Raw genomic sequence first — 16,596 nt, 5'->3', positions numbered from 1 at the left:
TTGTAACATTTGAACAGCTTATTGAGAGTAGCACCTCAACCTTTCTTAAGTCCCGCCCTTTCAAGGCTGTGATTGGTTGTATCGCTTTGGATAAAAAAAGCACCTGATCTTCCCCCTACTGGTCTCCGCCGGTGGAGAGGACAGACAAGAGTCCCGCAGGCTGTGAGAAGTGCCAGTATGCAAAAAAAAGTCTCGGTACGCCAAAGAGTAACATGTAGAAGTGCCGGTACTGCGTACCGGTGAGTACCGGAGAGTACCGACCCACTTCAAGCCTTGTGTTTGGCCATTTTTCACACCGTTCATGCACCATGTTTCACTGTTGACGAGCTGCTGCTGCTCTGTGTCTTGGCTGTTGCCGTGGGTGACGTGAAGGATATGTAGGCCTACGTGACCGACCAATGGTGGCGAGCGAGAAGGCGGGACCTAAAGAGAAAGGTCGAAGCAATGAAAAAGCACAGAGCATGAATGCCGACTGTAGAAAGCAGAAGCTGAATCCTGGACGTTTTGGGAGATTTAGATGTCCGGGAGAAAGAGGATCTATGGTCTCCCTAACTATCGTATTAAGAATAAGATTATTTTGGAACCATGCATGCTGGATCTGGAATGGGTTCTAACAGATGGTTCTGTCTTTGCCTCTAAAGCTGAAACAAAGTGCTGATATTTGTCAGCAGCTGTTCAGCAGCAGAGGTCCGTCCTCTGGGACCGACAGGAAGTGGAGCACAGAGCCGACTAATGCAATGATCAGACAGGCAGAGAGCTCACAGCTGCAGGGGGGGCAGTTCAGTGAGCCGGACTCTCTCAGAGGGGGGCCGTTAAAACACTCTAAACCTGTTGAACAAAGGACAAAAAACTGTGAACCAGTTCTTACTGGGAAGTGACCAGTACCTTCTGTAAAGTGAGGAGTCCTTCCTGTGTGTTTGGATCGGTGACGATCCTGAAGGTTCCCAGTCCGTCTCCATTCAGGATCCTGTAGTCCATCTCAGCATTCGGACCAACATCCAGATCCAGAGCTTTGATCCTGGCAACCACATCTGACACCAGTACAGACTCTGGAACTGTGAACTGGTAGCTCTCTGTAGATCACAGATAAACAGACACATGATGATGTTACTTCCTGTTTACTCCAGCTGTTCACCAGAAACTAATCCTGGACTGGGTCTGAGTCCAGGTCAGTTCAGGCTCCTGAGATACCTGCTGCTCTGATCCCTCAGAGTTTCTGCGATGTGAACTGTGAAGGTCAGAGGTCAGACTTACTGTGGGGGAAGCGAGGCGGGTTGTCATTGATGTCGGTCAGTATCACCGTGACGGAGGTGGTTCCTGAGAGACCTCCCATCTGACCAATCATGTCTTTGGCCTGGACGACCAGCAGGTAACGTTCCCGCACCTCCCGGTCCATGTCAGGAAGAGCCGTCCGCACCACACCTGCAGGACAGGTGAGACTCAGGTTCAGTAAACACATCAGGACACCTGCAGGACAGGTGAGACTCAGGTTCAGTAAACACATCAGGACACCTGCAGGACAGGTGAGACTCAGGTTCAGTAAGCACATCAGGACACCTGCAGGACAGGTGAGACTCAGGTTCAGTAAACACATCAGGACACCTGCAGGACAGGTGAGACTCAGGTTCAGTAAGCACATCAGGACACCTGCAGGACAGGTGAGACTCAGGTTCAGTAAACACATCAGGACACCTGCAGGACAGGTGAGACTCAGGTTCAGTAAGCACATCAGGACACCTGCAGGACAGGTGAGACTCAGGTTCAGTAAGCACATCAGGACACCTGCAGGACAGGTGAGACTCAGGTTCAGTAAGCACATCAGGACACCTGCAGGACAGGTGAGACTCAGGTTCAGTAAGCACATCAGGACACCTGCAGGACAGGTGAGACTCAGGTTCAGTAAGCACATCAGGACACCTGCAGGACAGGTGAGACTCAGTTTCAGTAAACACATCAGGACACCTGCAGGACAGGTGAGACTCAGGTTCAGTAAACACATCAGGACACCTGCAGGACAGGTGAGACTCAGGTTCAGTAAACACATCAGGACACCTGCAGGACAGGTGAGACTCAGGTTCAGTAAGCACATCAGGACACCTGCAGGACAGGTGAGACTCAGGTTCAGTAAGCACATCAGGACACCTGCAGGACAGGTGAGACTCAGTTTCAGTAAACACATCAGGACACCTGCAGGACAGGTGAGACTCAGGTTCAGTAAGCACATCAGGACACCTGCAGGACAGGTGAGACTCAGGTTCAGTAAGCACATCAGGACACCTGCAGGACAGGTGAGACTCAGTTTCAGTAAACACATCAGGACACCTGCAGGACAGGTGAGACTCAGTTTCAGTAAACACATCAGGACACCTGCAGGACAGGTGAGACTCAGTTTCAGTAAACACATCAGGACACCTGCAGGACAGGTGAGACTCAGGTTCAGTAAACACATCAGGACACCTGCAGGACAGGTGAGACTCAGGTTCAGTAAACACATCAGGACACCTGCAGGACAGGTGAGACTCAGGTTCAGTAAGCACATCAGGACACCTGCAGGACAGGTGAGACTCAGGTTCAGTAAACACATCAGGACACCTGCAGGACAGGTGAGACTCAGGTTCAGTAAACACATCAGGACACCTGCAGGACAGGTGAGACTCAGGTTCAGTAAGCACATCAGGACACCTGCAGGACAGGTGAGACTCAGGTTCAGTAAACACATCAGGACACCTGCAGGACAGGTGAGACTCAGGTTCAGTAAACACATCAGGACACCTGCAGGACAGGTGAGACTCAGGTTCAGTAAGCACATCAGGACACCTGCAGGACAGGTGAGACTCAGGTTCAGTAAACACATCAGGACACCTGCAGGACAGGTGAGACTCAGGTTCAGTAAGCACATCAGGACACCTGCAGGACAGGTGAGACTCAGGTTCAGTAAACACATCAGGACACCTGCAGGACAGGTGAGACTCAGGTTCAGTAAACACATCAGGACACCTGCAGGACAGGTGAGACTCAGGTTCAGTAAGCACATCAGGACACCTGCAGGACAGGTGAGACTCAGGTTCAGTAAACACATCAGGACACCTGCAGGACAGGTGAGACTCAGGTTCAGTAAGCACATCAGGACACCTGCAGGACAGGTGAGACTCAGGTTCAGTAAGCACATCAGGACACCTGCAGGACAGGTGAGACTCAGGTTCAGTAAGCACATCAGGACACCTGCAGGACAGGTGAGACTCAGGTTCAGTAAGCACATCAGGACACCTGCAGGACAGGTGAGACTCAGGTTCAGTAAGCACATCAGGACACCTGCAGGACAGGTGAGACTCAGGTTCAGTAAGCACATCAGGACACCTGCAGGACAGGTGAGACTCAGTTTCAGTAACACATCAGGACACCTGCAGGACAGGTGAGACTCAGGTTCAGTAAGCACATCAGGACACCTGCAGGACAGGTGAGACTCAGGTTCAGTAAGCACATCAGGACACCTGCAGGACAGGTGAGACTCAGGTTCAGTAAGCACATCAGGACACCTGCAGGACAGGTGAGACTCAGTTTCAGTAAACACATCAGGACACCTGCAGGACAGGTGAGACTCAGGTTCAGTAAACACATCAGGACACCTGCAGGACAGGTGAGACTCAGGTTCAGTAAGCACATCAGGACACCTGCAGGACAGGTGAGACTCAGGTTCAGTAAGCACATCAGGACACCTGCAGGACAGGTGAGACTCAGGTTCAGTAAACACATCAGGACACCTGCAGGACAGGTGAGACTCAGGTTCAGTAAACACATCAGGACACCTGCAGGACAGGTGAGACTCAGGTTCAGTAAGCACATCAGGACACCTGCAGGACAGGTGAGACTCAGGTTCAGTAAACACATCAGGACACCTGCAGGACAGGTGAGACTCAGGTTCAGTAAACACATCAGGACACCTGCAGGACAGGTGAGACTCAGGTTCAGTAAGCACATCAGGACACCTGCAGGACAGGTGAGACTCAGGTTCAGTAAACACATCAGGACACCTGCAGGACAGGTGAGACTCAGGTTCAGTAAACACATCAGGACACCTGCAGGACAGGTGAGACTCAGGTTCAGTAAACACATCAGGACACCTGCAGGACAGGTGAGACTCAGGTTCAGTAAACACATCAGGACACCTGCAGGACAGGTGAGACTCAGGTTCAGTAAACACATCAGGACACCTGCAGGACAGGTGAGACTCAGGTTCAGTAAACACATCAGGACACCTTCCAGTATTTACACAGTGATTTTCTCCCTCAGTCCTTGAACACATCACGGTGATGTTTTTCAGTCTGACCATGTGACCTGTGACTCAGCTGAGCTTACTGAGGGTAAATAAATGGATGGTTCAGAGCAGAGCAGGCTGAAGCTGTTTATAATCAAATAATCCTCACAATCTGTTTTAATCTGTGGCTCTGCAGAGTTAATTCACCTCCTCTCTGTCAGCCATAAACATGTTCCATCTAAAGGTTAACGTCTGCTGCAGATGGGGAGTGAACAGGGTTATATAAGAGGAAGAGATCAACACATCACAGTTCACAGCTTTAAATGTTCACACTGAAAGTCTGTTTGTGAGACTACAAACAGAAAAAAACTTTCATCATTTGGTTTCATTAAAAATACTCAATACAATACTTACTTCATTATTGTTTTGATTATTCTGCGTCAGTCTGTTCTTGTCATTTAGTTTGCCTGTCTGTCCGGTTTTAGTTTTATGATGTTTATTTTTCTGCATTTAGATTTGCTTCTGCATGTGGATTTTATTCCTCTGCCTGCTTGTCTGTTCTGTGTTTAGAGTTCCAGTTGGATTCTTGTCTTTTGTACCTTGTATATGTGTTTATTTGGATTCATATTTCTGTTCTGTTTCTGGATTTGTCTGTTAGTTTGGGCCTGTTTGGCATCTGTATCTGGTGTTCCTGCCTGCCTGCGTCTGTCTGCTGTCATTATTAGTATCACCTGTGTGCCTCCTCCCAGCTCGTTAACCTGTGTTTATATCCTTGCTTGTTTCCCTCAGTCTTTGTCCGGTCATTGTTGCGTGTATGTGCGTTGTCTCATGTCGTGTTTAGCCTGCCTTGCTCGTCGTGTCTCCCTGTTTCTGGATTATTTTCCCTTCTTGGATGTTCAGGTTTTCAGTTGGATCACCTGGTTTGTTTGAACTGTTGTTATTTTTGGATTACCTGGACTGTAAGTGTGCTCGCTTTTGTTTTGTTAATAAACCTTTTGAACTGTACCTGTCAGCCTACGTGTCCTGCATTTGGGTCCACCAACCTTTCAACCACACACATCCTGACACACGTGGGCCCTACTGGGAGCTATTTCCACCTGGTGATGGCTCTATACGTTACAGATCTGCATCCGTCCTGGTTTTTCATGGCTAGATAACCCTGTTCCTGACAACTGTGTTCACACTGTTGTTTCTCTGACTCTTCTTCATCAGCATACGCACAACGATGACAGCGACGCAGTCATGGGCAATGCAATCCCTCCGCCAATCACCATGTATAAATAGAAAATCACACAAGTTAAAATCCACATGAAATATAGGAATATAATATAGTACAATAACGTATAATACTGTGATTGGCAGGTGTCCAGTAACGATGGAATGGATAACTGTAATGTAGACAGGTTGAGGACAGAAAAGAAGTGCACTTATATATAGATATATATAGATATATAGATATATAGATATATATATAGATAGATATAGACTGGGACTGGTAAACTGCTGATCTTCTGGGATTTTCACACACAGCCATCTTACAGAGAACGGTCCGAAAAAGAGAAAATGTCCAGTGAGCGGCAGCGGTGTGGATGGAAATACGGGTCGAGATGACAGCAGAAAGGCAACAGTAACTCAGAGAACCCCTCGTTCCAACCAAGGTATGAAGAGCACCATCTCTGAATGCACAACAGGTCCAACCTTGAAGCAGATGGGCCACAGCAGCAGGAGACCACACCAGGGGCCACTCCTGTCAGCTCAGAATAGACAATAGAAGAAGGAAAAACGCTGCCTGGTCTGATGAGTCTGAGTCGATTTCAGCTGCGAGATTCAGATGGTCGGGTCAGAATTTGGTGTGAACAACATGAAAGCATGGATCCATCCTGCCTCGTATCGACGGTTCAGGTGGTGGTGGTGGTGTAATGGTGTGGGGGACCAGCTGAGCCTCCCTGAGTATTGTTGCTGAGCAGGTCCATCCCTTTATGACCACAGTGTACCATCTTCTGATGGCTGCTTCCAGCAGAATAATGCTCCATGTCACAAAGCTCAAATCATCTCAAACTGGTTTCCTGAACATGATGAGGAGTTCACTGGACTCCAGAGGCCTCCACAGGCACCAGATCTCAGTCCAACAGAGCCCCTTTGGGATGTGGAGGAACAGGAGACAAATCTGCGGCAGCTGTGTGATGCTGTCATGTCAACATGGACCAAAGTCTCTGAGGAAGGTTTCCACCTGCTTGTTGAAAGTATGCCACGAAGAATTAAGGCAGTTCTGAAGGCAAAAGGGGGTCCAGTCAGGGGCCAGTCAAGTTGTGTAACTGAAACATTCAGATCTGTGCATCCTGCTTCCTGTTTTAAAGGAGAACACCTGCCTGCAGAGACTGAGGCCGAGTCTGAGTCTGTGGATGAAGATGAAGATGAAGATGTAGCAGAGGTTGATGTTTGTGAGAAATACATTATAAGTTGCTGATTTTTAGGATTTCACTGTAACTAACTTGGTCACAGGGTTTTATTCCTAATCAAAGGGTTGTCTGACTTACAATAAACATCTGCTGACATGTACAAATGAGAGTCACCTGGACACAACTCTGATGCCACGTTCTTTTGTCAGCCCAGGAAGAAGCTTTTGATATAATACTGTGATAATACTCATTTGTTGTCCCTTGTCTTGGCAGTTTACTATTGGTTGTTGTGTTCTGTACCTGGTTTTGTATTTAAGAAGAGGAAATGCTGAGTTCTGGAGAGTAACCGTGCGTTCTCTCCGTGGCACGTTACATAAAGAATGATTCATCACATCTATTTGACTCTGTATTCTTTGGGAAGGAATTATTTTCCCTGACATGTTCCACGGTGGAGAACAGCCCACCATGCTTACTTCAGTGCTGACCCAGAATGGCAGTTTGATATCTGATATCATGCCCCCCTCCAGTACTTCAAGCTGTTGTTTTCTAAAGACATTCTGGAAGTTATTGTAGGGCAGTCAAATCTATGTGATACAGTTTCACACAAACACATCCCTCGACCTCACTACTAAAGCACAAAAGTCCCTGCACTTCAGAACAAAGAGAGACAGGAGGGAAATGATGATCCAGCTCATAACTGGGTGAGAAGTTGGCTGTTGATGAGCAGAGGGTCCTATTAAATGGGAGAAACAGACTGAAGAATACCTGCCCTCAAAACCTAAGAAACAGGTCTACAAGATACTCGACTTGGCTGACTCTGATGGTGACAGTTGTACAACCGCCTGAGCTAGCAGATGTCCTCCGCCTGGCCCAGCCAATACCCAAGCAAGAACAACTGGTTTACGAGGGTCCCTCTCAGACTGGCTCAGCAGGGACTGCACAGCACTGCTACTGTTGGTGACAGTCCACCAGGCATCACCTTGATGTGCGATGCTGAGCTGAAGAGGGCAGGACGTGGATCTTTTGAACTAAAGGTGGCCATGGTTGGAGGAACCACCTTGCAGGTTCTAAAGTGGTACAAGCGGAGGTGGTACCACTTTCTGGACTTGATCGTGACCATCTGGCTGCCAGTACGTACTGTGAAGGCAATGGCATGAGAAAGAAAGAACGAGTGGAGCTGTATACCTTCAAGTCATACACTGCTGAAGACCAAAAGTGGAAAGAGTCTGGAAGAGTCTGAAATGTGTGAGAATGAGGAGTTCCAGTTCCAGGCACTGATGTGCGCCCAGATGACGCAAGGTACCTGGGTGCACAGGTATACCAAAGGCCAACTGCCAGAAATGTGAGGTCAACCTCTGTTTCACATCCACCAGCATCTGGATCCTGAGGTTCCACACGGATTAAGAAGTAAGAGTTTGCTTATTCAGAGAGAGAAACTCTGATTCAAGCAATAACCCACACAAACACGCATTGAAACACACTTACCTGTCTTTGGCTCCACAGAGAAGTATGGCTGACCCTGCAAGATGCTGTAAACCAGTCTGGCAGAGTTTCCATAAGTCGGATCATCAGCATCTGTCGCCACCACCGTCACCACCGACGTACCTGTAGAGAAATAACACCTTAATGATTTGAAATATGACATCCTTTAACAAACCAAGGAGAGAAAAACCTGAAAATGTTTATCTAAAAAGGGTTAAAAATGTAACATTAAAAAAACATTTTACTGCATGAGAAATAAATTTCACAATAAAAGTATGTTTCTGTTCAGTCAGAACTGTGATTATCACATTAAGAGTAGCACCTTCTCCGACATAGTAACTGCAGCTGTTTTTAAATGTTTTAAGTTTATCCAACTTGAGAGACAGGAAGTTGCTGCAGTCGGGATGAAGGCTGGTAGCTATCAGGTCGGGATGAAGGCTGGTTGCTAGCAGGTCGGGATGAAGGCTGGTAGCTAGCAGGTCGGGATGAAGGCTGGTAGCTATCAGGTCGGGATGAAGGCTGGTTGCTAGCAGGTCGGGATGAAGGCTGGTTGCTAGCAGGTCGGGATGAAGGCTGGTAGCTAGCAGGTCGGGATGAAGGCTGGTTGCTAGCAGGTCGGGATGAAGGCTGGTAGCTAGCAGGTCGGGATGAAGGCTGGTAGCTATCAGGTCGGGATGAAGGCTGGTTGCTAGCAGGTCGGGATGAAGGCTGGTTGCTAGCAGGTCGGGATGAAGGCTGGTAGCTAGCAGGTCGGGATGAAGGCTGGTTGCTATCAGGTCGGGATGAAGGCTGGTAGCTAGCAGGTCGGGATGAAGGCTGGTAGCTAGCAGGTCGGGATGAAGGCTGGTTGCTAGCAGGTCGGGATGAAGGCTGGTTGCTAGCAGGTCGGGATGAAGGCTGGTAGCTATCAGGTCGGGATGAAGGCTGGTAGCTAGCAGGTCGGGATGAAGGCTGGTAGCTAGCAGGTCGGGATGAAGGCTGGTTGCTAGCAGGTCGGGATGAAGGCTGGTTGCTAGCAGGTCGGGATGAAGGCTGGTAGCTAGCAGGTCGGGATGAAGGCTGGTAGCTATCAGGTCGGGATGAAGGCTGGTTGCTAGCAGGTCGGGATGAAGGCTGGTAGCTAGCAGGTCGGGATGAAGGCTGGTTGCTAGCAGGTCGGGATGAAGGCTGGTAGCTAGCAGGTCGGGATGAAGGCTGGTAGCTATCAGGTCGGGATGAAGGCTGGTTGCTAGCAGGTCGGGATGAAGGCTGGTAGCTAGCAGGTCGGGATGAAGGCTGGTAGCTAGCAGGTCGGGATGAAGGCTGGTTGCTAGCAGGTCGGGATGAAGGCTGGTAGCTATCAGGTCGGAATGAAGGCTGGTAGCTAGCAGGTCGGGATGAAGGCTGGTTGCTAGCAGGTCGGGATGAAGGCTGGTAGCTAGCAGGTCGGGATGAAGGCTGGTTGCTATCAGGTCGGGATGAAGGCTGGTAGCTAGCAGGTCGGGATGAAGGCTGGTAGCTAGCAGGTCGGGATGAAGGCTGGTTGCTAGCAGGTCGGGATGAAGGCTGGTAGCTATCAGGTCGGGATGAAGGCTGGTAGCTAGCAGGTCGGGATGAAGGCTGGTTGCTAGCAGGTCGGGATGAAGGCTGGTTGCTAGCAGGTCGGGATGAAGGCTGGTAGCTATCAGGTCGGGATGAAGGCTGGTAGCTAGCAGGTCGGGATGAAGGCTGGTAGCTATCAGGTCGGGATGAAGGCTGGTAGCTATCAGGTCGGGATGAAGGCTGGTAGCTAGCAGGTCGGGATGAAGGCTGGTAGCTATCAGGTCGGGATGAAGGCTGGTAGCTATCAGGTCGGGATGAAGGCTGGTAGCTAGCAGGTCGGGATGAAGGCTGGTAGCTAGCAGGTCGGGATGAAGGCTGGTTGCTAGCAGGTCGGGATGAAGGCTGGTAGCTAGCAGGTCGGGATGAAGGCTGGTAGCTAGCAGGTCGGGATGAAGGCTGGTAGCTATCAGGTCGGGATGAAGGCTGGTAGCTATCAGGTCGGGATGAAGGCTGGTAGCTAGCAGGTCGGGATGAAGGCTGGTAGCTAGCAGGTCGGGATGAAGGCTGGTAGCTAGCAGGTCGGGATGAAGGCTGGTAGCTAGCAGGTCGGGATGAAGGCTGGTTGCTAGCAGGTCGGGATGAAGGCTGGTAGCTAGCAGGTCGGGATGAAGGCTGGTAGCTAGCAGGTCGGGATGAAGGCTGGTAGCTATCAGGTCGGGATGAAGGCTGGTAGCTATCAGGTCGGGATGAAGGCTGGTAGCTAGCAGGTCGGGATGAAGGCTGGTAGCTAGCAGGTCGGGATGAAGGCTGGTAGCTAGCAGGTCGGGATGAAGGCTGGTAGCTAGCAGGTCGGGATGAAGGCTGGTTGCTAGCAGGTCGGGATGAAGGCTGGTAGCTAGCAGGTCGGGATGAAGGCTGGTAGCTATCAGGTCGGGATGAAGGCTGGTAGCTAGCAGGTCGGGATGAAGGCTGGTAGCTAGCAGGTCGGGATAAAGGCTGGTTGCTAGCAGGTCGGGATGAAGGCTGGTAGCTAGCAGGTCGGGATGAAGGCTGGTTGCTAGCAGGTCGGGAAGAAGGCTGGTAGCTAGCAGGTCGGGATGAAGGCTGGTAGCTATCAGGTCGGGATGAAGGCTGGTAGCTAGCAGGTCGGGATGAAGGCTGGTAGCTAGCAGGTCGGAATGAAGGCTGGTAGCTAGCAGGTCGGGATGAAGGCTGGTAGCTAGCAGGTCGGGATGAAGGCTGGTAGCTAGCAGGTCGGAATGAAGGCTGGTAGCTAGCAGGTCGGAATGAAGGCTGGTAGCTAGCAGGTCGGGATGAAGGCTGGTAGCTAGCAGGTCGGGATGAAGGCTGGTAGCTAGCAGGTCGGAATGAAGGCTGGTAGCTATCAGGTCGGGATGAAGGCTGGTAGCTAGCAGGTCGGGATGAAGGCTGGTTGCTAGCAGGTCGGGATGAAGGCTGGTAGCTAGCAGGTCGGGATGAAGGCTGGTAGCTATCAGGTCGGGATGAAGGCTGGTAGCTAGCAGGTCGGGATGAAGGCTGGTAGCTAGCAGGTCGGGATAAAGGCTGGTTGCTAGCAGGTCGGGATGAAGGCTGGTAGCTAGCAGGTCGGGATGAAGGCTGGTTGCTAGCAGGTCGGGAAGAAGGCTGGTAGCTAGCAGGTCGGGATGAAGGCTGGTAGCTATCAGGTCGGGATGAAGGCTGGTAGCTAGCAGGTCGGGATGAAGGCTGGTAGCTAGCAGGTCGGAATGAAGGCTGGTAGCTAGCAGGTCGGGATGAAGGCTGGTAGCTAGCAGGTCGGGATGAAGGCTGGTAGCTAGCAGGTCGGAATGAAGGCTGGTAGCTAGACATGTATCAGGCTGAAGGGCAGTCGGAGGTGCAGACTGAAAGCTAGCAGTCCAGATGCTATCACGTTGTTTACTTTGAATAGTGATCATTTAGTTTCTAAGTTTCTACACCAGCAGCTGTAAGGGCTTTTATTTTATAACTCGTATTCGGCTTTATGCTTTATCTTTATTTATTTCATTTGTTTATGTGTGACCTGAAATTCTGAAACCTGTAATTTAACTGCGCCTGTGCAGCATCTTTTAACTTTAGTTTTGAAAGGATGAATAAAGATTCTTTACTTGCTAAAAGATGTCTAAGGTATGTGTTTATAACCTTTCACATACTATAGACATCAGTTAATAAAGACCTGGACCATTGTCATGGAGTAGACTTTGTCCCTTGGTTAGTCAGGTGTTCAGACTCACCTACAGGAGACCCCTCAGCCACCCTAGCAGTGTACGGTCCGTCCAGGAACTTGGGCTCGTTGTCATTGATGTCCTGGACTTTGATGATGAACTGGGACTCTGGTTCCACTGGCATGTTGGTTTTTCGGTCTCGAGCCTGAGCTCTCAAGGAGTAGTATGCCTGCTGCTCCCGGTCCAGCCTCTTGGTGGCGTGAATGTCTCCTGTATTCTCATCGATGGTGAAGATGGACATTGCTCCTTCACCGTTCAAGACATACCTCACCTGACCGTCACCCTTATCCATGTCAGAGTGGAGCTGCAGGGACCAGAGACAACAAGACAACCCATAAAAAACAACAGGTAGACCAGCAGAGACAACAAGAACACACTTGTTGTGCGATCACCTGTTTTGTGATCAACTATTCTGTGATCACCTGTTCTGTGATCAACTGGTGAACCCAGAGCTTCACCTCCAGGATCAGGTCCCTCTAAACCACCACAGTCCACATTCCTGCTGATGACCTCACCTCCATCTGACCCTCAAAGGTAAACAAGACCCTGAATCGTGAGATACCAAAAGATTCACACCCTTACTACAAAGAAAACCAATAAGGACGCCATCCCCACCATGAAACATGGCTCCCCTTCAGCCATATTAGCTCACCACCACCAAACTCCCAGCATGCAGCGGGAGAGAGACAGTAATAGTAAGTTCCTTGAGCTAACCCTAATCTGGGAAAGCTACACTGACTGGGCCTGTGATGTTTGATGTAAGTGAAGGAAACGTAATGATGCAACGTGTCCAGCAGGTGGAGCTGTTTTACTCATTATTGATGATTGATTAGTGATTTTTATTGTAACAAACAGAAATCAGTGGAAGCATCGATGTCCCTGATCGTACCTTCCCCACATACAGCGGCTCGTCTTCGCCGTACTCCTCCAGGACAAAGAACTGGTTCCACACCCAGCTCCTCTTCCTCCTCTGGTGACCTCCTCCTCCTCCTCCTCCTCCTCCTCCTCCTCCCTCTGACACCTGATGAAGGAGGACAGAGTTCAAGGTCATTGCCTCACAGTTTGGCTCCTCCCACAGTGACAGGACGAACACACTGAGCATGCTCAGACCACAGAGACAGTTCATCTCTGCGGAGACAGACACCAACAAGTAGATGTGATAACTGATAAATGAGATAACTGTTGTTGTGATTTGGCACTATATAAATAAAATTTAATTTAATTTAATAGAATGTGTCAAGTGACATGGAGACATCCAAACTGTCCAACAAGGAGACGTCAAACTGTCCAATAAGGACACGTCAAAGTGTCCAACAAGGAGACGTTGAAACTGTCCAACAAGGAGACGCCCAAACTGTCCACAAAAGAGATGTCAAACTGTCCAACAAGGAGACATTCAAACTGTCCAACAAGTAGAGTTCAAATTTTCCAACAAGGAGACAGCCAAACTGTCCAACAAGAAGATGTCAAATTTTCCAACAAGATGTCCAAAGAAGAGACATTCAATCTGTCCAACAAAATAGACATCAAAGTGTCCAACAAGGAGACATCCAAACTGTCCAACAAGGAGACATCCAAACTGTCAGACTTCAAACTGTCCAAAAAAACAGACGTCAAACTGTACAACAAGGAGACGTCAAACTTTCCAAAAAAACAGATGTCGAACTGTCCAAAAAACAGATATCAAACTGTCCAACAAGGAGACATCAAACTGTCCAACAAGTAGATGTCAAATTGTCCAAAAAACAGATGTCAAACTGTCCAACAAGGAGACATCAAACTGTCCAACAAGTAGATGTCAAATTGTCCAAAAAAACAGATGTCAAACTGTCCAACAAGGAGACATCAAACTGTCCAACAAGTAGATGTCAAATTGTCCAAAAAACAGATGTTAAACTGTCCAATAAGGAGACGTCAAACTGTCCAAAAAACAGATGTCAAACTCTCAAAAAAACGATGTCAAACTGTCCAACAAGGAGATGCCCAAACTGTCTAAGGAGATGCCCAAACTGTCTAAGGAGATGCCCAAAAACAGATGTCAAGGTGCCCATAAAACAGACGTCAAACTGTCCAAAAAAACAGACGTCAAACTGTTCAAAAAAACAGATTTCAAACTGTCCAACAAGGAGAGGTCCAAATGGTCCAAGGAGATGCCCAAAAACAGATGTCAAACTGTACAAAAAACAGATGTCAAACTGTCCAAAAAAACAGACATCAAACTATCCAAAAAAACAGACGTCAAACTGTCCAACAAGGAGAGGTCGAAACTGTCCAACAAGGAGACGTCAAACCTTCCAACCAGAGGGAGGAAAAATACTTCCACCAAACAACCAGAGGCTGTCTAGCTCCAGGAAGAGCAGGAGTAGGTGATCCTGAAGGAGCTGGTATTGACGGAGGTGATGATGAAGGAGGAGGAGACTGGATCCTTTGAGAGAAACAGGGGGAGAAAAAGAATTTTATATTTGAATGATTTTCCTTTTAAATGTGCTTTCAGTCCATAGTTCGGTCAGCCAGGCTGACCTTCCTCTCAGGCTGCGTTTGAATAATATAAAATAATTATTTATCATAACAACAACAACACAGATCTGGTGTTCCACAGGAACCTTAACAACAACACAGATCTGGTGTTCCACAGGAACTTGAACAACAACACAGATCTGGTGTTCCACAGGAACCTTAACAACAACACAGGTCTGGTGTTCCACAGGAACCTTAACAACAACACAGGTCTGGTGTTCCACAAGAAACCTTAACAACAACACAGGTCTGGTGTTCCACAAGGAACCTTAACAACAACACAGATCTGGTGTTCCACAGAAACTTGAACAACAACACAGATCTGGTGTTCCACAGGAACTTGAACAACAACACAGATCTGGTGTTCCACAGGAAGTTGAACAAGAACACAGATCTGGTGTTCCACAGGAACCTTAACAACAACACAGGTCTGGTGTTCCACAGGAACCTTAACAACAACACAGGTCTGGTGTTCCACAGGAACTTGAACAACAACACAGATCTGGTGTTCCACAAGGAACCTTAACAACAACACAGGTCTGGTGTTCCACAGGAACCTTAACAACAACACAGATCTGGTGTTCCACAGGAACTTGAACAACAACACAGATCTGGTGTTCCACAGGAACCTTAACAACAACACAGGTCTGGTACTCCACAGGAACCTGAACAACAACACAGATCTGGTGTTCCACAAGGAACCTTAACAACAAGACAGATCTGGTGTTCCACAGGAACCTTAACAACAACACAGGTCTGGTGTTCCACAGGAACCTTAACAACAACACAGATCTGGTGTTACACAGGAACCTTAACAACAACACAGGTCTGGTGTTCCACAGGAGCCTTAACAACAACACAGGTCTGGTGTTCCACAGGAACTTGAACAACAACACAGATCTGGTGTTCCACAGGAACCTTAACAACAACACAGGTCTGGTGTTCCACAGGAGCCTTAACAACAACACAGGTCTGGTGTTCCACAGGAACTTGAACAACAACACAGATCTGGTGTTCCACAAGGAACCTTAACAACAACACAGATCTGGTGTTCCACAGGAACTTGAACAAGAACACAGATCTGGTGTTCCACAGGAACTTGAACAACAACACAGATCTGGTGTTCCACAGGAACCTTAACAACAACACAGATCTGGTGTTCCACAGGAACCTTAACAACAACACAGGTCTGGTGTTCCACAGGAACTTGAACAACAACACAGATCTGGTGTTCCACAAGGAACCTTAACAACAACACAGATCTGGTGTTCCACAGAAACTTGAACAACAACACAGATCTGGTGTTCCACAGGAACTTGAACAAGAACACAGATCTGGTGTTCCACAGGAAGTTGAACAAGAACACAGGTCTGGTGTTCCACAGGAGCCTTAACAACAACACAGGTCTGGTGTTCCACAGGAACTTGAACAACAACACAGATCTGGTGTTCCACAGGAACTTGAACAAGAACACAGATCTGGTGTTCCACAGGAACTTGAACAACAAGACAGATCTAGTGTTCCACAAGAAACCTTAACAACAACACAGATCTGGTGTTCCACAGGAACCTTAACAACAACACAGGTCTGGTGTTCCACAGGAAATTGAACAACAACACAGATCTGGTGTTCCACAAGGAACCTTAACAACAACACAGATCTGGTGTTCCACAGGAACCTTAACAACAACACAGGTCTGGTTTTCCACAGGAACTTGAACAACAACACAGATCTGGTGTTCCACAGGAACTTGAACAAGAACACAGATCTGGTGTTCCACAGGAACCTTAACAACAACACAGGTCCGGTGTTCCACAGGAACCTGAACAACAACACAGATCTGGTGTTCCACAGGAACTTGAACAACAAGACAGATCTGGTGTTCCACAAGGAACCTTAACAACAATACAGATCTGGTGTTCCACAGGAACCTTAACAACAACACAGGTCTGGTGTTCCACAGGAACTTGAACAACAACACAGATCTGGTGTTCCACAGGAACCTTAACAACAACGCAGATCTGGTGTTCCACAGGAACTTGAACAACAACACAGATCTGGTGTTCCACAGGAACCTTAACAACAACGCAGATCTGGTGTTCCACAGGAACTTGAACAAGAACACAGATCTGGTGTTCCACGGGAACTTCAACTGTCTCAATGTTGAGTATCAGCCTTGAAC

General features: G+C 48.4%; 1 protein-coding gene across 1 annotated transcript in view; it reads right to left on the bottom strand.

The window, feature by feature from the left end:
• The window catches only part of LOC119901625 (cadherin-7-like), a gene marked incomplete at its 5' end in the record, with an annotated part of 23,783 nt that extends 10,907 nt beyond the window's left edge, over positions 1 to 12,876 (bottom strand). The window contains 5 exons of the mRNA XM_038717199.1: positions 886 to 1,073; positions 1,255 to 1,422; positions 8,140 to 8,259; positions 11,907 to 12,201; positions 12,787 to 12,876. Coding sequence (XP_038573127.1) covers positions 886 to 1,073; positions 1,255 to 1,422; positions 8,140 to 8,259; positions 11,907 to 12,201; positions 12,787 to 12,876 — 861 coding nt within the window. The remainder of the gene's footprint in view (positions 1 to 885; positions 1,074 to 1,254; positions 1,423 to 8,139; positions 8,260 to 11,906; positions 12,202 to 12,786) is intronic.
• Between the last annotated feature and the right edge of the window lie 3,720 nt (positions 12,877 to 16,596).

Source organism: Micropterus salmoides, unplaced genomic scaffold (assembly GCF_014851395.1).
Source record: "Micropterus salmoides isolate LMB-PRFRI ecotype aquatic unplaced genomic scaffold, ASM1485139v1 Ms_hic_scaffold_14, whole genome shotgun sequence".
Classification (NCBI taxonomy): domain Eukaryota; kingdom Metazoa; phylum Chordata; class Actinopteri; order Centrarchiformes; family Centrarchidae; genus Micropterus; species Micropterus salmoides.
Note: the sequence above shows the minus strand (reverse complement) of the source record. Positions and strands in the feature narration are given on the sequence as shown.